Here is a 24,232-nt window from a genome sequence, read left to right as displayed (position 1 = left end):
TTCTCTCTACAGGTTCTTTCAGCAGAAGCCCCTGTCCAGGAGGGTCTGTGGAGTTCCAGTTTACACCAGACGTGATCAGCGGCCGGAGATAACTGGAAGAAGCCTAAATCCTCTCACTAGAATCCCTGCAAAATGAGTCATGTAATTGCTCTGTGTAAGTATCCTTAGCCTTTATTGTACACCCACACGGTTCTGATGCTATAGACTCCTGTGGCATGCAGGGAAAGGGGGAAGGGGCCCATTTTAAATGCCTAGGATTTAAGAGACCACCAATTCTGCTTATAAAGGCAGACAGGGACAGCCAAAGGTCCAAGTCAAGGCACCTGCCAATCATTCCAGATCCTTTGGTTTGTCTTTCTGTCATTCTTCCCATTAAGGGCGGTGGGACTTTTTTTCACTTTAAAGCTCCTAGGAGGGATTTCTAGGGTCTTCCCTCAGGAATTAGTTGTAGGAATAATTGGGCCAGTGGAGTGCAGGAGATGTATCCAGCACAGCCCGTGCGCTCCTAGAAAAAGTGACCTAGATCAAGCAGTGGGTGGATGGAGGACTATTATGGGGACCCCCTGCCACCTACTGACTTACAGCTGAACCCACATTCCCAGTAGCATCTGCCTGGCTGGGGGCTGGGCAAGGGGGGCAGAGAGAGCTGAGGAAGGCGGGGGAAGATGAAGGGGACTGCGGGGTTGTCCCTTTCAGGACGGAGCTCCCTGTATCACACCCCCTCACGCACCCACCCACCCATCCATGGGCACACACAGAAAGGAGCATAAGGTGAGGATGGGGAGGCAGGGGCTGAGCGCGAGAGGAGGTCAGCTGTGGAACTCTGAGCTGGCTCCATGGATATTAGCATAGAGCTTGCTGCCTGTGTGAGTGTGAGGGGGAGAGCGAGAGAGAGCAAGGGAGGGAGAGAGAGGCAGGCTGCGAGAGGAGAGGAGAGGAGAGGAGAGGGAGAGGGGGAGCGAGCGCTCCAGCTAGCATGAGGACGGGCTTCTCTCTTCCGTGCTCAGTTAATCTGGCTGTCAGTTGGTGTTAACGCTGCAGTTTAAGTGCTCGGATTCCAAGGGAAACAGACAAACCTCGCAGAAGGAAGGAAGGAAGCAAGCGAGGAAGGAAGGAACTGCAGGAGGAAAAGAACAGGCAGCAAAGAGAGAGGAATAAAGGGAAGGGGGGAAAACATCAAATCTATGATTGGACCTGGGCTTCTTTTTCGCCAATGCAAAAAGGAATATGCAGCACATTTTTGCCTTCTTCTGCACCGGTTTCCTAGGCGCGGTAGTAGGTGCCAATTTTCCCAACAATATCCAGATCGGTGAGTGAGAGGGACAGCCTGGGGAGGGACTTTCTGGATCTGGCCAGGTTTTATTTGGGTTGGGGGGGGGGGTCCTGTGTCCCCCTGCCCCCACTGTGGGCTGTTGTGCTTGGCTATCTATTGACAGCTGTGATGGGAGGAAGACTTGGCCGCCAGCACAGGGAGGGGGCTTCTCTTGATCGGATGAGGGGCAGAAGGGAAGTGTGCACACACACACACATACACATACAAACACAGGTCCTCACACACCACTCACACTCTAGGCATGAGCATGTGAAATGGGGGAATCACTGCTTTGGAGGAAAAAAATCAGGCTGTAGCAAGAAAAGAGGTGGTGGGTGTTTAAGGAGTTAACTCTGTTGCGTGGTCCATGGTGCCTGATTCCGTTTATCGATATACATATGCGTGGTGTGTGTATTTATGCGTGTGATTGTGTATTAAATATGCACATATATATTTCATTGAGAGAGGGGTGATTTCTTAGCTGGGGCAGAGGAAAGAGACCCTCTAAAAGAAGGAGTGAAGGGTGCTGGGTTTATTGCAGCCACTGAAATAATGCCAAAAGGCCCCCTACTCTAAGTCAAGGGAGCTCTCTCTCCTGCTCTGGGCTCCTCTAGCTGCCTTCCCGCTGCTGTCTGCCATGCTGGGCTGGTGGTCCCCACACCCCCAGTCCTGGAACTTTCTAGCCTGCCTTTTCTCTATTCCTTCAATCGTCCCCTCCTCTTAGATTTTCCGTGCACAGACACTGCCCACCTTCTACACACACACAAACACACACATACATATGTTCCTCTCCCCTCCTCTTAGCTTTCCCTATCACCGGGCTCCATCCTCTCAACTTGGAGGCAGGTTTCAACATGCTGCATGCCTTTTTGTTCCCGATTTCCCCTTCCCAGCTGTCATGCTTCTAAAAGGACCCCCATCCTCTCTGTATTTACGAGGCAGCTGACGGACATTGCTCCTCCTCATAATAATGGGTGAAAGCAAAACAAACTGGAACAATAACACCAATAACAGCGCGTGTCCACAAGGGCTCAGGGAATTCAGTGTGACTGGCATCTTAGTGCTATTTGTGTCCCGGAATCAAGCCAGCTGCTTTGCTTGGAGGCATCTTGGTTGGTTTGGTTCTGTTTTCTCTCCCCTGATGAGGACATCGCTCCATCAGGGAAAGTTCCTATTACTGGTTGTCCGTGTACTTCATGTGAGTGTGTGTTTCTGGGGGGAGGCGGTGCAGGTGGCATTTGGTTGGACACACATGTGCTGCAGTATCAGTCTCTTCTGGCCTCTCTAGCAGGCTGGCTCCGCGGGAGGTTGGGACAGCCATGGAGTAACTTGCTTTGTTTCCTGACACCTGTTAAGCTACATCCTGAAGCGTGCCTGTGTATGTGTGTTAGTGCCTTTTACACACAAAACAAAACTTCCTGCCTGGGAGACACTTCCCTTGCAGCCCAGCCTGTAGCCGCCTACCTCCCCCCATCCCCCCTTTCATTCACTGCAGGGTGAAAGGACTGGGAAGTGTTTGGGGTGTGGTCAACTAGGGGGGATGGGGGAGTATCAGAACCAAGAAGGAGTTTTTGGTTTTTACTCTTTAAAATGGAGGCATATGCACATGTGCGAATCACCTGCTCTTATGTCCAGCATCGTTTATGTCGGGACCTACATGTTGCCCATACTTTGCTGATTGGAAATGCTTGTCTTGAGATATGTGGATTTGCTTTTTCCAAGTGTATTTGTGTGCATCACCTTGGTTATAAATGCATGGGGGTGTTTTGTGTCTGTGTATATGTTTGCTCATGTATCTCTGCAGATTTTTCATCCTATTCAGCCCCAACTTGCTTGTTCAACTGATAAAATCATTGTTTTTGTTTTCAAAGAAAAGGTGGAAACATTAAATTGTAGAACAGATGCTGAAAATATCACCGCCATCAGGTAGTACTTGATTCTACTTGTACGATCTCTCACAAAAGCCTTACAATCCCTTTATTGGTTGTACAAAACAAACACGGCCCCACTGTAGAAGAAGTTAGAAGTGTATTACATCGGAACTGTGACTCCTGTTGGATCCAAGATAAACTTCTGTGTAAACATTCATTATAGTTCAGTCTCTGGAAAAAGCTGATTTTAATTCACAGACGTGTATTTTAATTCATCTACGTGTCCACAGGAAATACAAGGGTGAGACGTATACTCTAGTTTCTTGGAACAGAAGCCCCGATAGGCACCTTTGTTGTGCTTTTTACTAGAGTAGAATGTTTGTATCCACTTGACAGTCTTAAGCCCCTACATCTTTGAAGCCAAGGTTCTCCCATGGAAACACACACAATGGCAATCCCTTATATAACCAGTCGTTCCTAGGTAGCTGAGATTATGAGTGGCAAAAGAAGCAGCAAAACACTTTGCAGAAAATCAAGAGTTTTCGGAGGAAATGAATAATAAACCTTAGATGTGGTAGCATAGTTAAACTGCATGCAGATCTTGACAGGTCAAAGACCAGAGGTGTCAAAGCAAACGGTTGTAGCACTGGAGAAGCCCACAGGGTCCCAGAGGTGATTTCACTCTACAACATTTATTCGCTACTTCCTGTAAGGCCCTATGGTGAGAAATGGGCCGACAGGAGAAAAATGAGACACAATAAGAGCTTATGTGCATACAAGAGCAGAGGCCCCCCGGGTGGTTTGCCTAAGGGAGGAGGAAGAGAAATGCCACCATGCTCCTGTTTCCTCTGACCTGAGCTGAGTTGGGGGCAAACAGTCAAAAGTTTGGGCAGAGTCATAGATGTTAGAGGCCCTTGTCACGTAAAAGCTTATCTGTAGAAGTTTAAACCTCAGTGTCCAGTTGAGTCTGTTTGAACTATCATCCCGTTACTAAAGGCTACAACTAGTGAGTTTGCACGGGGAGAAGACAAGGGCCCATCTGGGGTGGGCTGCTGAGGAATTAAACCTGTCTCTAGCCCAGATACCATGTTGCATTTTCTTTCCTCCTAGGGGGATTATTTCCAAACCAGCAGTCACAGGAACATGCCGCTTTTAGATTTGCTTTGTCGCAACTCACAGAGCCCCCAAAGCTGCTCCCCCAGATTGATATTGTGAACATCAGCGACAGCTTTGAGATGACCTATAGATGTAAGTAATTGCTTCTATTTCTGAGATTTTTTCCTGTGATCGACCAATGAAAGGAGGACCTGTGAGTAGGTGGTGGCGTTGCAAAAATGACTTGAGTTGTCATTTGTCTTCATAAGAGAAAGCCCTTCAAGAAAAAATTCCAGAGCCTTTTGAGTGATTCCATCAGTTGGTATTTTAGATCCTGCAATGCTTCAGAAAATGAATTTGCTTTTTCGCTGTCAGCTAACTTTAAATGCCAGCATGATGGGTACTTGGGTTGACTGCATCACCCCTACCTCGCCGAGGTTTTCTCGTTCACTTGAGAGAGTTTCACACGTAGGAGACTTCTGAGAGACGTAGGATTAAAGGTTCTAACTTGGAGAATGTGGTTTAATGCTTACACCTTTCCTGTGCACAAGTTAAAAGGAGAAAATGTCCCTGTAGCTTGGTAAAAAAGGATCTGTGAGAAGTTATATATCTGGCTTCCCACTTTGGGAAATGACCAATAATTATTTTAAAATTGTGCCTTGATTATTTCCAAAACGCCTTGACGTCACTGACCACTTAAGACACGGTTTGTAGGATGGCCTTTGAGCATAAAACAGAACAGAAGTGACCTCAAGAAGGAGAAGGGAGAGATAAATCTCTGATGTCTGAAATGAATGAGTTATCAAATATGGGCAACAAACATGATTCTGAGTTTTTCTCATGACTAGGACTGAAAAGGAAACCCGTGCGGTTGCATGACTGGGATTTTATGACAGATGAAAGCATAAAAATTAATCACTAGAGACATTTTCCCTCCGGGGATTAAGCTCAAGTAGGAATTTATGGCATGGAAGTAAGAGCTGAATGGGCAAGACGAACTTGAGACTCAAAACCGGATTCAATTAGCACCATCGGCTTTGTGTGCCACTGTGGACTTGGTGACTTCTGCTGAGCTATGGACAGTTGAAGGCAGAGACCATGTTCCTTCCTCTCTTTCCCATGTTCCCTCATGGTGGGTTCTCAATGAATTGAACTGAATGTGCTTTGGAGACTCATAGTGAGAATTCAGACTTCTCCCTCTTCCTAAGACCACTTGTAAGATAAGTTGATATGAATGCCAAGAATTATAATTATACCAGATTGCATTTACTGAGTACTTTACTGTGTGTCAAGAACTATGATAAGTATTTTATAGACAATTATAGTAATGCTCATTATCGTTTATTGAGTATCTACTATGGCCCATGTAATGCACTCATTGCTTTTTATGTGTTAGCTCATTAATCCTCACAGGTGACCTGCAGAGCACTGTGTTATCTTCTTTTTAGAGACGAGGAAACTGAGACTGCAACAAGTTATATAACTTTCCCAGGATCACCTAAGAAGTAAATGGTGGTCTTGTGACCCTAATGTCCATGTTCCTGGCACTGTGATAGATACACTGATCCTTAGCGTAATCTGATCAATTATACTGAGATTACCCAAGACACAAAAAGGAGTTTTCAAAGTCTTGTAAGGCAGTGGCCTGATAAAGCACCTAAGGCGAAAACCTTGTACAGCGCTTCAAATTGTAGCTGTGATTTTGCACAAAAGTGACCCATTGAATAAGTAAAATAGCAATTCTGCATTCTGGTCATGCTAAGGTTGAAAATTTTGTCTACTGTGTTACTCATTACCCTTAAAAAAGAGCTGAAATTTAATTGTTGAATCGTAGTTCTGTGAAATCATCTCCCTGAAAAGCTAGAATAATACTGGTAGGTGTTTGGGTTTCAGATAACCTCCCATTCCTTTTGCTATGGCTTTGGAAAGGGCCTTTGAGGGGAGCATTTGGTTGTGCGCATCAACATATCTAAAACTACCTGAGATTATGGATAATCTTTTGCATGCATATGCTAATTTATTTCCCTGGGAGAGGCTCCGTAGCTTTTGTCATACTCTATAGCTTTTGTCATACTCTCAAAGGAGTCCATTACTCAAGAAGGATTACTTGCTTAGGGAATCAAGAAGAATAAATGGCTGGCATGTGTATTCATTCATACTGCTGAGAACTGTCTACAGCAGAGCTTGGTGGAAAGAGATGTTAACTGCTCTCCTAGTGTCGAGATGTTGACTGGCAGGACAAGATAATAAGAGACCAAAATAGGAGGAAATGTTCTAAAGCAAAAGGTGGTGCTTCTGTACCGTTATCTTAAACATGTAAGACTCGATCTCTAATAGGGTTGTTGGCCATTTATTGTGGAGATTGAAATATGATATAGGCAACGTTATCCTTTGTGGTTAGTGAACCTGGAGTGAACAGATTTCAGTTCTGGAACTTGATTCCTGCCATATACCAGGGTACAGGTTTCTATGAATTTTAAATGTTTCTTCAATGCTGGTAACTGAGATGGACATTGGAAAAACAGAGATGATAAAAGGCCCTTGCTCTCAAGTAGCTTACAGTCCAGACACTGCTCTGGGGATTTGCCTGAGAAGCAATAGTGTTATCTTGTACTTAGACCTTTAGTTTCTTCTCTTTAACTCCAAGATCAGTGAGGGTACTGCGCAATTTGGGTAGTAACGTTGGCATTGTAATTCCCAGCCTGCCTGGAGGATTTTCTGTTAACTTTCATAGGAGGCTAGGAACTTTTGGGAGCTATGTTCGCTGTGGTCCATTGGTGTGGGGAAAATGCATCTGTCCCAGTTTCAACTGAGTAAAAATTGTCTAAGGGAGCAGAGAGGTTTTATGCAGGATGCGTTAATTAATCATTTATGGAAAACCAAGAAAAACTTTTTAGTCAGATTTAATTTTATGTGTTTTTCTGAAATCTGGGCTAGTAGTTACCTTAAATTAACTGCCCCAGTCTTACTTCCAGAAAATAACCAAATCTTTGTTTTTTCATAATTTTTGCTATTTCGTAATTTTGCTATCCTGTGCATTTTGCTATTCATTATCCTTCCACCAGAGGGTGGAGAAGGGAAGAGAGAGGAGCTATTCCTGCTAGATATGTTCCCAACAGGGGATTAAAAGGGAAGAGTGGTGTTTCCAGAGTAGGAGATACAAGGCAGATGGCAGAGGAGTACTGCTAATACCTCTGGCAAAGATGGGAGTTTGGTGTCTTCTTTGCAATCAATCTTTCTTGCTTTCCCGTCCATCATTAAAAGATAAAGTCATTGAATCAGCAACTCAGTCTCCTCTGAGCACTCTTCCAAGCCTACACGGCCATGAGTTGAGGCAGGAGTTGAGGAGAATGTCCATAGAAATGGTGGTTACTGACTAGCTATTCATCTTATCTTGGTGCCTTTGTGATAAATATAAATAAAGGGAGAGATGAAATACTGATTGGGATTTCTATTAAAGGTCTGAGGAGCATTGTTGCAATTTAATTCCTACCTTTTCATTCACTTATCCATCCATCCATTCAGCAAATACATGCCGAATGCCTCCTTTGTGCCAAGCACTGTGCCAGGTGCTAGGAACGTAATGGCCAACGAAGAAGACAAGCCTCATTCCTCATGAGGGTTACAGTTTAGCCCAGAGGTCCTCAAATTTCAGCGCACAAAAATATTCACGCAGGGAGCTTGTTTAAAGCATGACTCAGGGCAGACTCTAAACTTCCTGAATCAGAATATTCAAGAGCTGGACCCGGGGGGTTCCATAGTGGTTAGTATGGGGATCACACTCGAGAAACTCTTTAATCTAAAAGTCTTCCATTCCCTTAGCAAGCGTCTTTGAGCCCTTAACCAAGCCCAGGCATGGTGTTAAGCACTAGAAATGCAGACAAAAGTAAGACACGTTCCCTGACCTGGAGGACTTTATCCCTAGTGAGGCCGACTGTCCTATAAAGAGAAAATTAAATTGTAATGTTGTAAGTGTTATAGCAGCGATTTGTAGGGAGGGTTAGAGGTGTCTTGAGGGGTGGGGCTGGCCTCTCAGAGGGTGGTGGTTGAACTGAGTCTTAACGAGAAATAGAAGCTTTCCAGGAGGACCGGGTGAGGGGGCTGGAAAGGGATGAGGCGGTGTGTTTCATAGAGGGAATGGCACATGCAAAGGTAAAGAGGACACTCTCCCTAGTTCTTCCCCTGTTCTGATCTCCCAGGGCACTCCATACTGGGCTTCTCATTTGCCATTTTTGTTTTCAGGGAAAGAGTCTCCCTGAGCTCACATCTGTTGTCAATCTTCCTCTTTTGTTTTCTTCCTCCCCAAAACCCCAGTACATAGTGTGTCCTGGTTGTAAGTTGTTCTAGTTCTTCTATGGGAGCCGCTGCCATAGCATGGTAACTGGCAGACGGGTGGTATGGTTCAGTGACTGAGAAGCGAACCCAGGCTGCCAAAGCAGTGAGCACCGAACTTTAACCACTAGGCCACCAGGGCTGGCTCTGCCGTTTTTCAAATATTGCGGAAGGGGTCACCAGATGGCTGTCCACGGCCAGTTTCAGTACAGTGTTTAAAAATCATGAAATTTAGCATCAAAATTTGGATATCTTAGCTCTCTTTGAAATTTTAAAAGATCTGGCAACACTGGACCCTGGATCTATGTAGCTACGATTTGCTAGGATGGAGCAGGGAGCGCCACATCTAGATGGCCTCCTTGCCAAGCAGCCCACTGCTCTCATTTTCTTTACCCGCTCAGCTCCTGGAAGTGTTGAATTATCAAGCCCCATTTGCTTTATCCTGCAGTGTTGCCTGGGTTGGATGTTTATAGGTCGGCTCTACCACAAGGATGTGAACTGCTATCCAGAAAGACCATGTGTATCTATTGCTTGCTGTGGCTGAGAACACAGGGCATAGGGCTATCCCCCAACACAAGTGAACAGATGTCTCCAGGAGTCAGGTAATCACACAGCATTAAGATGCTGACAGCCTACCTGACAATCAGTTAGAGGGTAGTGTGCCTAATTACAGGGGATCTCCCTCTGTTGTGGCCCTACTTAGGAAGCCTAAGGGCATTCTAACAGGAATTTAGGCATGGGCATTAGATGGATGGCTTTTTAGCTCTTGCCTGAGCATCCCTCATCATTTTCAGAGTTCCAAACTAACAGTCCTCAGACTTGTTTTGCTTCACCTGCACAGGGCTTTTCAAATTTGGCGTAAAAATCCAGATTTCTGGCTGCTCTGAAAAAACTTAAGACATCAGTCAACTCTAGACCCATGTTCCTGCTCAGCTTCTATTGTCTAGAGCTGAGAAGTGTTGCCCTCTTTAAGGCATCAACTCTCAAATTTACCAAAGTCCTCGCCACTCTCTATTGTACATGTGGCCAGGGTAACAAAATCATGTTGCTTGCCCAGGCCTGTAAGTAAGCCAATCTGCTTACACCTGATTTACATCCTTCAGCATCTGTCATTTCATTATTTCATTCTGATAATATCTATTCTTCACTCTGTAACAAACAGTTGAGGAGATAACAAATGTGTAACTCCTGCTCTCAAAAAATTACTCTGTATATAGTAATAAAAAGCATGGAGGGCTGGTAGTAGGGTAAACGAAGATTGTTTTAAAGACCTATTATATGCCAGATACTTCACATATTTTGTCTTATTTAAGTTTTAGAGAAATCTTGAAAGATTATTGTCCCATTTTATAGGTGATACTACTGAGACTGAGAGAGATTAAATGACTTCTCCATATTATGCAGCAAATAAGAGCCTAAGCTGGTATTTGAAGCCAGCTTTGGGGACTCCAAAACACGATGAGCATTTACCCTTTCAAGATATATGATGATATGAACACAAAAAAGTGAAACATCAGGAAAAGAGCCCAACACAAGAAGTGCCACAGTAAAGTTTATGATTCAAGATTAAGAGCTAAGACTTCCCAGATAGAAGGTATACGGCTGTGGCTAAGGAAGACTTCTTGTGGGAGGTGGAACTGCAGCAGGCATTGAAGGCCGGAGCAGATTTTGGTAGTGAAGTGAGAGGATGATATTTTGAGTGGGTAAAATCACCATATCTCTCTTCCCTCCTCTCAACCAGTCCGGCATGTGTTTCTTTGGGCGGAGGTGGAGAGTTCGAAGTTTGTCTTCTGCATCAACACTGCACTCTCGGTTAAATGACAGATGTCTGCATTTCTCTGGTTGATGTTACAATCTGATTGTGGCTCCTCCCTCTTTACCCATGCCCTCGCCTTGAGACACGCAGGCATCAACATGTGTCTGCGGTTAACTCTTGGTTCTTATTATAATATGGATGATTGTAAGCTTTTTTATGCAGAAAGCATTTGTGAGCATTGCTTCCTTTGATTAGTTTGAAGACTTCTGCTGAGATGGGTGAGATTACTATTCTCCTCTCAGAAGCTCAGGATAAAGTAGTCATATGGGACATTTGGGAAACTGTTAAGATTCATTCATTTGCTCATTCATTCAAAGCACTTTCATTATTGCCCTCTCTGGAGCATAGGTACTGTTACTTCCCCCTTCCATACCCTTGCAGACAGCATTCATTGATTACAGAATTCTTTCCTACTGAATCTAGACAGGACCTTAAATTCTCTCTTGTCACAGCATTCCATGCGGCTACTACAAATCAGTCAGAGTCGAAGTTGATGCAAGAAATAAAATCCATTTGCCATTACAAGGCATTACACTAGGAATTGAGGAAAATAAAATGCATTAGGCATTGATTCTTCCCTTAAGGGGCTCAGGAGGAAATAGGAATGCACGGAAAAAAACCCTGATATAATGGAGAGCTTATTTTTCTCTCTGTCTCTCATACACATACGCACAGAGAGATGGAGTGAAAGTATACTGGGTTGGGATTTGAAAACGTGGGTTCAAATGCTGGACTATCTTTTCGAATCATTCATGTGTGACTTTGAGGGAGCCCCTCCCCCGATGCTAACTTATAAAATGAAGCTCATATGATCTCTAAGAAGCCTTCTAGGGCTGTATTTCTATGATGAGAGTGTATGGAAAACTCCAGGGATAAACGATTAAGAGAAGATGCTCTTATACCATCCTTTGGTTGGAGGGAGGCTCAGTAAACAGATTGAGAATCTAAGGGAAGCTCTGAACTGTCCCCTCCTACAAAGTTGCACATTTTGCACACAAATGCAGGGGTGTTAAGCCTACCACGGGCCTCAGGTGCATTCATCCAACATTCAACAAGCATTTATGGAGTGCTTATTGTGAACGAAGACAGAAAGCAGCCCTGTGCTCATGGAGCTTACCAGCTAGTGAGGGATGCAGCTATTAGTCAAATAATCATACAAATGCGTGTATCATTATAGGTTGTGATAAAGACGTGAAAGAAAGGGGCATGACTCAATGGAAGCACATTACAAAGGAACCAGCTCTGGGCAGAGGGATGAGTAGGTGTTTGAGCTGAGAACTGAAGGCTTTTGGTGATGTGGTGTTGGGAACAGGAGGAGTATTTTAGAAGCTTCCTTGGCAGAGCAGAGGCCTGGTGGTGGGGAAAAGAGGTGGGGGGAGTGTGGGGCTGGAGAGGGTGGCAAGGGCCAGGCCTGGTGGACCCTGTTATGGATTTTGATCTTTGGCCCAAGAGCTGTGGGAAACCCACTGAAGGGTTCAGCGGAAAGGTGCCATGTTCAGATTTCTGTTTTCTCACCAGGAATCAGAGGCTTGAGAGCACTTTGCCACTTTCATGTTCCCTGGAGACTTTTTGCTTCTGTAGCAATGGACTTTGTTCCTTTACTCCCGTTGCCAATTTGGGATGGAGTTTGGCAGGTGGGCAGAAGGATGGGGACAGATGTGGGGGGGAGGGGAAGCTGATGACTGGGTGTAGGGATGAGTTGTCTCATGTGGCTCTGTGGTGTACTGGTGGGTGTATTCATGGAGATTGGAGGCTGGTCCAGCACAAGGCCTGGGAATCTGGTGAGCATGTGTGTGGAGGCAGGGAAGCATCTAGAGTCCCCACTTATTTCATCAATAGGGAAAGCCACACACAATGAATCTTGGTCTCCAGTCAAACCAGACAACTCAATGGTCTTCACATTCACACTGCTGTTTCCTCCACTTGCACCTACAAACTGCTCCTCACATGTTCCTCTGTCAAAATTCTGTCCCTCTGGTCTGTTCTGGGTCTTATATCTTCTTCTCCAGTAAGCCTTCCTTGCTTCCCCATGTTCACACTCTCCTCTGCCCCCTCGGCCCTTTGTACCTTCCCGATAGCAGTTGTCACACTTAGCCCTGGCCTTGAGTCATCTGGCCCCTTGCCTTATCTGTCCAACTGAACCAGCCAACTTGGGGGCAGTGGCCTCGTTTTCTTTAGCTTCCCGTCACAGTCTCCATCACACAATAGTGTCATTGGTGCTAGTTGAATGAATGAATGAATGCATAGCTGGATACTACATAACATCAGTGACAATGATGAGAATAAGTCTGAGTTATTGCTGTTTACGGAGTGATGCTTTGATATTATGAGTTTTAAGAGTTCCAGCAGGCTGTGTTGTAAATTCCTGTGGAAGGCTATCATAATTGTGTTGCTAGAAAGTGATGGGAGTGAAAACCAGTTGTAAGTCAAATCAAAAGCTCATTCCAGCTCCTTCCGGACTATTGTCAGGAAGGGTCCTAAATAAGGTAGAAAGCTCCATTTTCTAAACAAAGGATTTCTGGCTCAAGGTTGTGACTTTGATGCCTTGCATGGCTTGCACAAGTCAGTGCTTTTTTTTTGAACCTCAGTTTCTTCCAAATGAAGATAACAATTATATTAACGATAAGTGGTTGTTATGAGAAGGAGTAAATGAACTTTCCACTCAATAAAAGACTACAAGGCAGGTACTTTAATTCTCCCCTTTTCACAGATGAGGAAACCGAGCTCTCAGAGGTGGTGGTGGCTTGTGTGTTTCTGGCTCCATCCCTACTCATCTGAGGGCTTTCTTCATCCATTGACGGCTGTGTCTGTCGCTTCCCTGTGGATCCTGTAATTTCCCTGCCCGTGGCAGTAGCCCTCCTCCCCTGGTGTCAGTGTTTGCTGCTTTTGTCACACAGTCCTCTGTACTTTTCAAGTGGCCTGTGCTGCTCTGTGCCAGCTGCAGTCAAGGTGTGTAGTGCAATGAGGTTCCTGGAAATCTCTGTCCACCCCCAACTGCTCTTGTGACTTTGGTGTGTCACAGCTCACTGTCCAGAGAGCACAGGAAAGCCCAAGGTCATGGGAAGTCCAGATCTCAGAGGACACAGACAAAATTGGGGTTAACGAGGCAGTCAAAGGCTAATGAAATTGACACCCAATGGTTAAACCTGTTTCTGTGTGTTCACTATGCAAAATCTCTAGGATGGAAATGAATTTTTTGGGAATAGCTTTCATTTTGTGTACAAAAGTAATGTGTGTATTGTAGAAAGCAATGGGGACACAGACACCAAACAAACTAAATTTTTTGCAATTACAGTACTAAAGATAAACTTTCCATCTTTTTTCTGAACGTATCAATTTACAAATTAAGAATAGATTTATAGTACTGTCTTATAACATGATTTTTTTCTCAGTATAACACATATGTTGCTTTATTACACATTCATTTTTAATGTCTTCCTAAAAGCCCATTGTACATCTGTATCCTAATTTATTTAATCTGTCTCCTTTTATTGAACATCATTTATTTTTTCCTGAAAACAATGCTATGATGATCTCAATAAAAGTTTAATTGTTTATATATATTATTCTGATTTTAAGAGCATTATAGACCAATAGTGCAATTTCCAGTGAGATTTAATAGAATAATTAGCGTATACGGGAACTGAAATAATTTGTTTAATGCCAGCTTTGACATTGACTTGCTGTGTGACCTTGAGAAACCTTTGTGTCCACTTTAGTTTCCAGATGTATACTATGGGGTGATAAAACCAGATTCTCAGGATTATTAGAACAGGCAAACACTATTACTATATGAAAAAGCTTTGAAAAATCAGAATTAGTAGGCAAATGCAGGGGAATATAATTAACTAGGCTTCTTATCTATTAACATAAACGCACTATAAGTACAAAGTGACTAATTAATCTTTAGTGTTTTCCTATGAGGGTGGTCATTATCTATGAATGAATCTATTTTGTGGATGAGGGAAATTGAAATCTTAAGGAGGCTAAATTTACCCTGGGTCCAAATATGCAGCAACACTAAAGCTGAGAGCATTTCTTTTCACTTATGATTCAATCTACAAGATTGGACTAAATGTGTGGGCCAGAGAGTGTCTTTGGCTTAAGAAATCATTGTTTATAGGGACAAGGGGGCAACTCTGTTTGGGCAGTGAGTAGTCAGAAGTCTTTTGGTGTCGAATGATGGAAACCCAACTAATTGGAGAGTTTTAGCTTCAGGTGCAGGTAGATTCATGGGCTTGAAGGATATCATTAGGACTGAGATACACCCTCTAGATTTTCAGGCTTCACTTTTCTCTAAGTTGGCTTTACTCTCAGGTGTATATATGTCGCATATCAGATTCCATATGTCAGCCTTCACTTGCCCATCTCAAAGTCCAACGGAAAGAGAACTTCTCTTTTTTCATCAGTTCCAGAAAAGTCCTGGGCCTGATGTCACTGAATAAAAATCAAGACACATTCTCCTTTGACATGACATAGTGGCCAGGATATTGTCATCTCTTGGTTGATCTAGGCCCGGTCACGTGATCATTCTTAAGGCTTAGTGTGGGGAGAAGGACCAAATGGATTGTTGGTTTCAATCAGCCCACCCAAACTACATGGACGTGGCGGGTAGGAGTAGTTCCCCAAAGGAAGTCAGGATGCTATAACCAAAAGAATGGAGATTTGATGCTCAGTAGGCAAAAAAATATAGACGTCTTCCCATGGCACATCTCTTCAGAAGGGAAAATTCAGAAAGGCTGGAGCTAGACCAAGGGTCAACATGCTAAAAAAGAGAAGAGCCACCAATAAGAGAAGAGCATACAGGGGATTCTGGTGGGTAAAGTATGATCAGAGGTCAGTGTAGGCAAAAGTTTTGAAATCCGGGCAGACTGATGAGTTTGTGAAAGCCATGAGGAGTCTTTGATAATCCCCATCCAGCCAGGAACAAATCTGTATTCATGGAACTGTTTTAGGAAGTGTTATCCACCCACATGGATGTCACCAGGGTGTGTCCCTTTAGGCCACTCTTTGACAGAATGCTGGGGATGTCAGTTCTAAGATATCTGGTGATCCTGAGGTACCTATTCTCTCTCCCAGTGACCAAGACATTTCCTGCTTTACTCAGACACTCAAGCTATTGTGCACAAACTCTCTAACAGTCCCAGTTGGAATCTTGGCTGCAAATCTGATGAGCCCACACCACCAGATGGTAGGTTCTTCTAATTGGTTCCATCCCTTCTAGTTTTTGGCAGGGATGAAGCCTTCCTTGTGCCTGAAGAGGGAGGACAGAGAGAGCCAAGATGAAATGAAGGAGGCTTTAACCTCTGGTAAAGGGGCAAAGATCTTAAGTTAGTTCCTGTCCAAGGAGAATAGGATGGCATGGTTCTTTTGCATTAGGTCATGGATTCACAACAGACTAAAATCCTGAAACTAAAACTGATGAGACACAGGATTGTAATGACTGGAAAGTGGTTTAGCTAGAAAGGTCAACCAATCTAGGGGAGGGAATTCATTGATTCAATCATTGATATTTATGGAGCATTGTGGCAGATTAGCTCATTATTTGGCAATTATTCATCTCTTCCCCAGACTCCTGGGGAAGAGTATATCACCCCGCTCATTAGTGTTATGTTTGGTCATATGACTTGCTTTGGCAACTGGGATATCATTAGGCATATTTCAAGCAGAGGCCATGAGAAGAACATGCCCCTGAGAGCCTGCTTGACCAAGAAGAAAGAGATATACAAAAAACAGAGGTGCTTCAGTCAACCCACAGACTTGAGTCCAGAGCAGAGCTGCCCCAGTTGACCTTCAGACCTGTGAATAGGATAGGAAGTGCTCATTGGACATACCACTGAATTTGGGGATAGTTTGTTATGCCACAACAGCTGACCAATATAAGCAACCACCATGTGTTCTGCACTTCACTAGGCACAGAGGGAACACTGGAGAATGGCAGATATGGTCCTGGTCTCCATGGATCATATATTGTATAAGGAGATAGGAAATAAATATATTTACAAATTAAAAAATAATAGAGATCGTTACTAGGATCATAAAGAAACTAGGATGTGTTGACAAATCTCTATGGTAGAAGAGAATACCTACTTTAGATTAAGTGGTCAAGGAAGGCCTCTCTCAGGAGGTTACTTCTGAGCTCAAATATGAGTCAGAAAGGAGCTGAGCAGGACTACAATCCCCTGTGGAATGTGAAAAATCAGCCCCATGGGTAAGCTGGCATAAGAATCTTGATGTAAACAGGGGAGAATGAGTGGCCCCCAAAAATTCTTTGCAAATAAGCTTGCTCAGTTGTCCTTGGGCAGATGCTGGCTTCTCTCCACCATGTTGTATATACAAGGGATGACAAAGACATGCTTGCTTCCAAGGCAAGACAGCCACAGGGCGTACAAGCCATTTAGCACAGCGGAGACAGGGTAAGTCTTCCCAGGGCACGCTTAACAGAGAGGTGATGGAATTGGCTATCCTTCCTGTCTTCACTCCAGAATAGTCAGAAGCTGTTGCTGTTGCTTCTAAGGATGGCAGGAGATATATGTGTGTGTGTGTGTATGTTTGTACATACATTCATTCTTTCACAGAGGAGGGAAATGAACTAGAAGGTTTCTAGATCCCCTTCCAAGTCTGTGATTATAAAACTTAAGGATTCTGGGATTTAATTATGTTTGAAGGAAATGTTAAATCAAAGAACTTCATCTTAGCTCTGCGCCAAACTCCATTTGTTAATTGAGGTGGTTAATTAGGGCAGAGTCTCTCCAGCAGGCAGGATAAGCTTCAGCCATCCCTAGCCTAACTGGTAAAGCCTATGACGGAGTCACAGCTACAAGGGAGGGCAGAGAACATCTGATGTAAGCCCTCTATCTAATCTGTATTCCAGATACTTGAAAGGAAGAGTGTTTAGGGATGGGAGGCTCATAAGTGTCCATGTGGAGTCTAGAATCCAAGTGTTTTATTAGCTTTGGGAAAATTACTTAACTTAAGCTGTATTTACTGCCTCTTCTTTACTCCAAGATCATCCTGAATATCTTAAAATATGGTTTCTACTCTGACTATTCTAATGAACCAATTCCTCCAGGGTTATGATGGATTTCTCATCAGCAAATCCAGCAGTATCATGTCTTTGTTTCTTGTAGCCTAAGGCCTACCAGGATCTTCACACCTTTCGCTAAGAACCCATAGCTTTGTAACGCTATGTTCTTTCCACCATCACCACTGGGGCTGTCTCTGATCCCTTCTGCTCATTTCCCCCAAGATGCTGGCCTCAACATTTTGGGTTCAACATATCAAAAACAGAACTTGGCATCTTTTCTGCCAAACCCATTGCTCTTACCTCACTTTATTTCTGTTGAATCACTCAGGCTCAAAATGTCAGTGTTTTATTGGACTCCTTGGACTCTGTCAACATCTTCATTCAAAACATGTAATGTGTTGCTTTCACCATCACTGTGACTCTTGAATCTGTCCCCATTTTTCTTCTTTTTTTTACTAGATTATGCCTTTAGCCTTCTGACTAGCCTCTCTATTCTATAATCCACTTGCCATGTAGAGGATAGATCAATTTCTTGAAGACCATTTATAATCATGGAACTTCTCTGTCTTAAAAAACTTGTCAATGGCTCCCCGTCTTGTTTTAAGTCCAAACTCAGCCCGTAATATGAGTCTTTCAATAATATGGTCTCAGTATGTGTACGTTTTGAGACTTACCTGACACTGTACACTCTATGTTCCAGCTGAAGTAGGCTACCCAGTGTTGTCCCAAACAGGCCTCTCAATCTCTCATTGCTTTGCGTTTGTTCATGCTCCTCTTTCCATCTGACATAGTCCTCACCACCAGCTGCTAACAGTTCATTTATTCAGTCAGCTAGTATTGACTGAGCACCCACTCTTTATTAGATCCTGGGGATATTACGGAGAAAAAGTCAATAAATTCCCTGCACTCTTGGGGTCTGCATGCTAGTGAACAAATAAATAAATATAATGATTTCAAATAGTTGCTAAATCCTCCAAATATAACCAAATAGAGTCATGGAATGGAGAGCAGGCTAGAGAACTGCTTTAAGTGAGTGGTCAGCCTAGGCTTCTCTGAATAGGTGATAGTTTAACTGAGCTTTGTCATGACCAATAGAGCTTCCTGCTATCATGGGAGAGGTTCTATATCTGTGCTATCTAATATGGTAGCCACTAGCCACATGTGCCTACTAAGCATTTGAAATATGGCTATTATGACTGAGGAACTAAATCTTTAATGCTATTTAATTTTAAAAAATTTAAGTAGCCACATGTGGCTAATGGCCATCATATCAGATGGTGCAGATTTAGACTCTAGAACTTTCCAGACAACAAGATTAGTCAGTATAAAGGCTTTAAAGTGAGAATGAGCTTCTGTATTCAAAGAACAGAAAGAAGGCCAGGGGGACTGAAGCAACTGAGTAAAGAGTTAGGCAGAGTGTTTTGCAGCCGCTGATAAGGAATTGAGATTGATTTTGAATACAATAAAAATTACTAATAGGGTTTAAGCTTGGGAGTGGGTGATCTGATTGACATTTTTAAAAGATCACTATGTTTCCTCTGTGGAAAAGGGAGAAGTGATAAATTGACCTGAAAACAGTGTATATCAGTCAGTTGTTGCTGCATAACAAATAACATGAAAATCTTAAGGGCTTATACAAAACCTTTTTTTGTTTTGAACCATCAGAGTCTGCAGACTGACTGTGGTTCACCTGTTCCAGGCTGGGTCAGGCTGGACTCCAGGAGGGTTAGTTCGGCCTCAGGTGCTGTTGTGTTGGGGATGAGGTTAAGGGGCAGCAGCTACGAAAAGACCTGCTCTTCTCGTGGAGGATCACAGGAGCACACGAGGCTAGGCTTCATTATGCAGGGAGATTCAAAGTCTCTGCTTGTATCCTGTCTTCTAATATTCCATTGGTTCAAGTGAGGCATGTGGCCAAACCTAACACTCCTGGGGCGGAGAAATAAACTCTGCCTTGTAAGAGGGACTACAAAGTCATGGCAAAATGTGTAGTTGTGTAATTCTATAACAGTAAACCAGTGCAACACAGAGGGGACTGAGGGAGACCAGCTAAGAGGCTCCTACAACAGTCTACATGACAGGCGATGGTGGCTTGGATCTAGCTGATAGTAGAGGAGACAGAAGGGGTAGATTCATAATATATTCTGAAGGTGGAAGCAACAGCACTTAGTGATGGGTTGAAAGTAGAGTTTAAGGTAAAGAAAGCAGACCTACTTTCCAAGGGGCTTCTCAGCTATCACCACTGTTCTCTGAAACTGTTTCTCATCCCTTCCATTATAACTGATCTCTTCTTCCTTTATTTCACTAGCTCCTTTTTTTGTACTGCTCTCATTGGCACTTTTGACTTTCGACCTTCTGTACTTGGGAAAAGGTCATATCTGCTATTAAGACCCTGAGCTCTGAGAGCAGGCAAACAAGATTATTTGTATTTGAAACCCAACTGCTCGAGTCAGATGCTCGATAAATATTTCCAGGGTAGTATAATGGTGACCAGCAAGGACTTTGGAAACACTTTCTTAATTTTGAATCCTGAGTGAACTTTACAAGTGTCAACCTCTCAAAGCCTTGGTCTCTTATTTTGTAAAGCGGCAGTAATAATACATTCCTCTTAGAGTTGTGAGGATTGAAGGAGATAAACTTGGAAAGTGCTTAGCATAGGGCCTGGCGTAGTAAGTGCCCAATAGATGGGCGCTATTATTGTTTGTCCAATTTAGTTGTTTGTGATGACAAGCTTCCTTGGAAATGCCCTCCAGAGTCTTCATCAGAAAAGCCAATGTTCTTGTTGAAATGAGAGGCATGGAGCGCAAAAATGCTCTGGGTGGGATTTGTGTAATTTAGTTAGGAAATATCTAGATCTAAAGCTTCTTTGATCTGAAAATGACAGCAACAACAAAACCCCAAAATAGAGCCACTTTGCTCCTTGTTTCCTTTTGCCATCTGCCAAGATGATTCCTTTTAGTTCTCTAGGTCTTGCTTGGAGTCAGCTGCCTTAAAGTAATAAAATAAAATAAAATTCTAATCTAGTCCTATACTTATTTGAGAATGAGAAGGCAAAATGGTTTAACTAAATATATAGCTCGTTGCTGCTCGAGTGAAATATAGGGCAATGTTGACTAAAATGTTTGAAGAATGAGCTGTTCTGGGAAAGTGAATTTTAGGATAAAACAGAGGGTTAATAAGCACCTGACTTTTTTTTAAACATTTGCAATCGAAACTGTTTCTGAAAAGTACTCTTCTGCTTTCCCACGTTAGTAAGATGACTATGTTGATCCTACTTTAATATTACCTTGACCTCAAGTATCTGAGAAGTCCAGGGGACATTGTGAACATGGATTGTCCAGGATTGTAGGTGAGAATGGGTGAAATGGCCAAAAATGGTCCACGAAAGAGGTGGGGAGCTCACATGGCGAGTTTGAAGATTTGAATGGAGGTTTTCAGGGAGCCCTGGGAGACACATTTGAAGAAGTAGACTGGTTTCAGACTAGAGAAGATTTTAAAGGCCGGGAAAAGTATTTCAGAGGCAGAATAATAAATTAAATTTTCATCATTGATTTTGAAAGGTACTGTTTATACACAAATAAAGATTGTTTTATTTAGCAGTTACTAGAATAATCCTCCGCCAGAATAAAGTTACTTGATGTTAAATGACACAGAAAACCCACATTTCGACGTGATAGACCACAAAGGGTTAGTTTTTAAGAGTCTTTAGGAACCCGTCTAGTCTATTAGCGTCCCATCAGAACTCTGCTGTTCTGAGGATTTTAGTAGGTTTTTCTTGGGGTCGGGGTTGTTAGGGAAGGCTGCATGGTCATAGACTTAGTAGTGCTGGGTTAAACAGAGCAGGAGAATTCTATTCTTCAGGACCTCAAAGCCCCTTTAATATGCTAATGTGCTTTGTTCATTTCTCAGAGGAGGGTAGAGTATGTATTTTCCAAATGTAATAGTCTCTTTCTTTACTGAATTACCTACCACCTTGTGGGGCTCAATGCCTAGTGTCATCCTCTGTTTTACATACGAGACTAAGGCCCAGAGAGTACAAAGGGCTTTGTCTCCCAAAAGCTAGTCGAGGTCAGGATTCTGACTCAGGACTTCTGACCCAGGACTTCGGACCACCAAGCAAGGCCTCCTTCCACTCTTCCTGGCTCCCTATCCCTCTTTGGAGCCAGCCCTCCAAACACTTTTACCCAGAACGAGGAACTGCCGGGGATTTCAGAGAGACCTGGCAGACTCCGGGAAGCGCTTGCCAGATGGGCCCAGGCCAGCCTTGCCTCCGTGCTCCCTTTTCTCGTCCCTGCAAAGCCAGTTCTGGTTGACCACGTTTGGATGTCCATCCAGGAATAATGCCCAGCCGCTGTACTACTGTTTAAAAAAAAGGCCCCAAGTCTGTTTTAAAATGAGGCAAGTTGAAGTAAACTATTTTTAATGCAACATGTAAAGTTAATATCGAACATAAAAGAGGCAGGTAGAATAGAGAAGCAGAGGACATGCTGACATACAGTAGTGAGGGCGGCAACATCATGCAGGGGGAGTTTGAGTGGCCTTGAGGCAGCAAAACTTGTTTTGACCAAGGCCTTTTTCTGACGGAACCAAATCTATTCTTACAAATATTACAAAGAAATCTGGGGGCTGGCCAGGTGGTGTAGTGGTTAAGTTCATGCACTCTGCTTTGGCAGACCAGGGTTTATGGGTTCAGATACTGGGTACAGACCTACACACCGCTCATCAAGCCATACTGTGGTAGCATCCCACGTACAAAATAGAGGGAGATTGGCACAGATGTTAGTTCAGGGACAATCTTCCTCAAGCAAAAAGAGAAAGATTGGCAACAGATGTTAGCTCAGGGCCAATCTTCCTCACCAAAAAAAGAAAGAAAGAAAAAAAGAAATCCAGTGACTGGGCCCCCTCTATTTAAGGTAATTGGACTTTGGACTTCACAGGCAGGTTACGGGAATGGTGGCACCATATTTATAGACCATGGTCACATGGTCAAGGTCTGGAAAGCATTTCCAGTGAGGAATGGTGGCAGGCTCCAAGAAAAAATGTCTTAGACTGAGTATGGCTAAATCTCCATTCTGAAACATCTAGACAGCCATCTTTGGAAAAGGATTGCATTTGTTCTCTGTGGCTTAGGAGGCCAAACAAAGACCAAGGAATAGGAGGTTTGGCTTGACAAATCGTGGCTTAACATGGCAGAGCCCATTCGGAGTGTGGACTGGCTAGCGGTGGAGAGGGTTTCCTTTATCTGGTTCTGGCGTCTCCTAATCAGCGTGGCTATTGGAAACCTGGCCCTTTCACAGCAGTGCCTAACCACTTCCACCTAATGACCCAACGCCTGTGGCACCACGGTGAGAAAGTTATCTGTTAGTTTCAAACTTGCCATCTCCAGCACCCCTGACCAACAAAGGCACATCTTTCTGAGCACAGCACCGATTCCATGAACTGGTGTTTTGAACTGAATTGTGTCCCTCCAAGCTCATATGTTGCATTCCTAACCCCCAATATGACGGGATTTGGAGATGGAGCCTTTGGAAGAAAAGTAGGTCGAGATCAGGTCATTAGGGTATGGCCTTCACGGTTGGCTTAGTGCCCTTATAAGAAAAGATAACAGAGGACTTGTGCTGGCCTACTCTCTTCTCTGTCTCTCTCAATCTCTCTCTCTCCTCCCACCCCCCACACGCAGGAAAAGGCCGAATGAGCCGCAGTGAAATGGCCACCATCTGCAAGCCAGCCTGAGGGCTCTCACTAGAACCCAATTATGCTGGCACCCTGATCTTAGAATTCTAGCCTCCAGAACTGTGAGAAAATGAATTTCTGTTGTTGGAGCCACCCAGCCTATGGTATTTTGTTATGGGAGCCTAAGGTGACTAATGCAACTGGTAATGGAGGTATTTCCTCCATGATAAGGGAAACTATTTGGATGGTGGAGAGGAAGCAAACAGAAGCTTAAGCAAAAGGATGGAGGGGGTGCATTTGGCAACTAGAGGGAGTCCTGTAGACCAGACCTAGGATCTGACAGTTCTGCAGAGGGCTGGCCCTGTGCCCAACCTCCTCCCATTTCTCTTCATCTCACTAGACCAAGAAAATATGCACGTCTGTTACCCACAAATACTCTGAATTCCCCCACCAACGCAGATCCCCGGGAAAACCTAACGCAAGCGGAACGGTGGAGGAGATGCACAGGGTATTTGGGGCTGCTCGGGAGCATGGCTGACTCTTTTTGGACACCCTCTATCTTGGTCTCTGAATTTGTCCTTAGTCAGTGAGGCACAGTACGATCTAGAGGAAAGATGGAAATAGGACAATTGGGCTTAAGTCTCGGTTCTGTCACTGATGAGCCGTGTGATCTTGGGCAACTTACAGGCCCTCTCTGTCCTTTAGTTCCCCTCCACGACCCTGACTACTCTCACAGCCTCAGTTCCCCTGTGGATCCCTGTTAACAGAGACCAGAAAGAGCAGCGATTATGAACCCAGACTTTGGTGTCAAACATTTCATGAATTCTACGTCTGCCACCTCTCACCTGTGAAACCTTGGGCAAAATTATGTAAGAGCTCCAATTTCAGTCTTATAGCTGTCAAATGGGGTTAATCACAATCCCTATCACGAACGGTCTTTACATGCATGGAATGAAAACTTGCTTGTGAAAGGTTGAGTTCAGGGCCCATTAAGCCAAGTAAATAGTAGCTTTATCTTGCTTCAACACTGCTGAAGAGCTTGCAGTCCCCCGAAAACACCCTGCTGTAACACACCTCTAGGCCTTGGCTGTGCTGGCCTAAGAAACTCC

At 43.8% G+C, this 24,232-nt stretch overlaps 1 protein-coding gene across 12 annotated transcripts in view; it reads left to right on the top strand.

Moving 5' to 3' along the window:
- The first annotated feature begins 289 nt into the window (after positions 1-289).
- Positions 290-24,232, top strand: part of GRIA1 (glutamate ionotropic receptor AMPA type subunit 1) — a 289,359-nt gene continuing 265,416 nt past the window's right edge. For 5 of the 12 annotated variants that reach the window (XM_070233008.1, XM_014730561.3, XM_005599272.4 and 2 more), the window contains exons 1-2: positions 805-1,309; positions 4,294-4,431. In XM_070233008.1, coding sequence (XP_070089109.1) covers positions 1,228-1,309; positions 4,294-4,431 — 220 coding nt within the window. In that variant the 5' untranslated portion in view covers positions 805-1,227. Of the gene's footprint in view, positions 1,310-4,293; positions 4,432-24,232 lie in introns of all 12 variants that reach the window. The other 7 variants (XM_001503619.6, XM_070233013.1, XM_070233010.1 and 4 more) reach the window with 5 other exon arrangements.

This window comes from Equus caballus, chromosome 14 (assembly GCF_041296265.1).
Source record: "Equus caballus isolate H_3958 breed thoroughbred chromosome 14, TB-T2T, whole genome shotgun sequence".
Lineage (NCBI taxonomy): Eukaryota > Metazoa > Chordata > Mammalia > Perissodactyla > Equidae > Equus > Equus caballus.
This window is presented reverse-complemented; position numbering and strand designations above follow the sequence as displayed.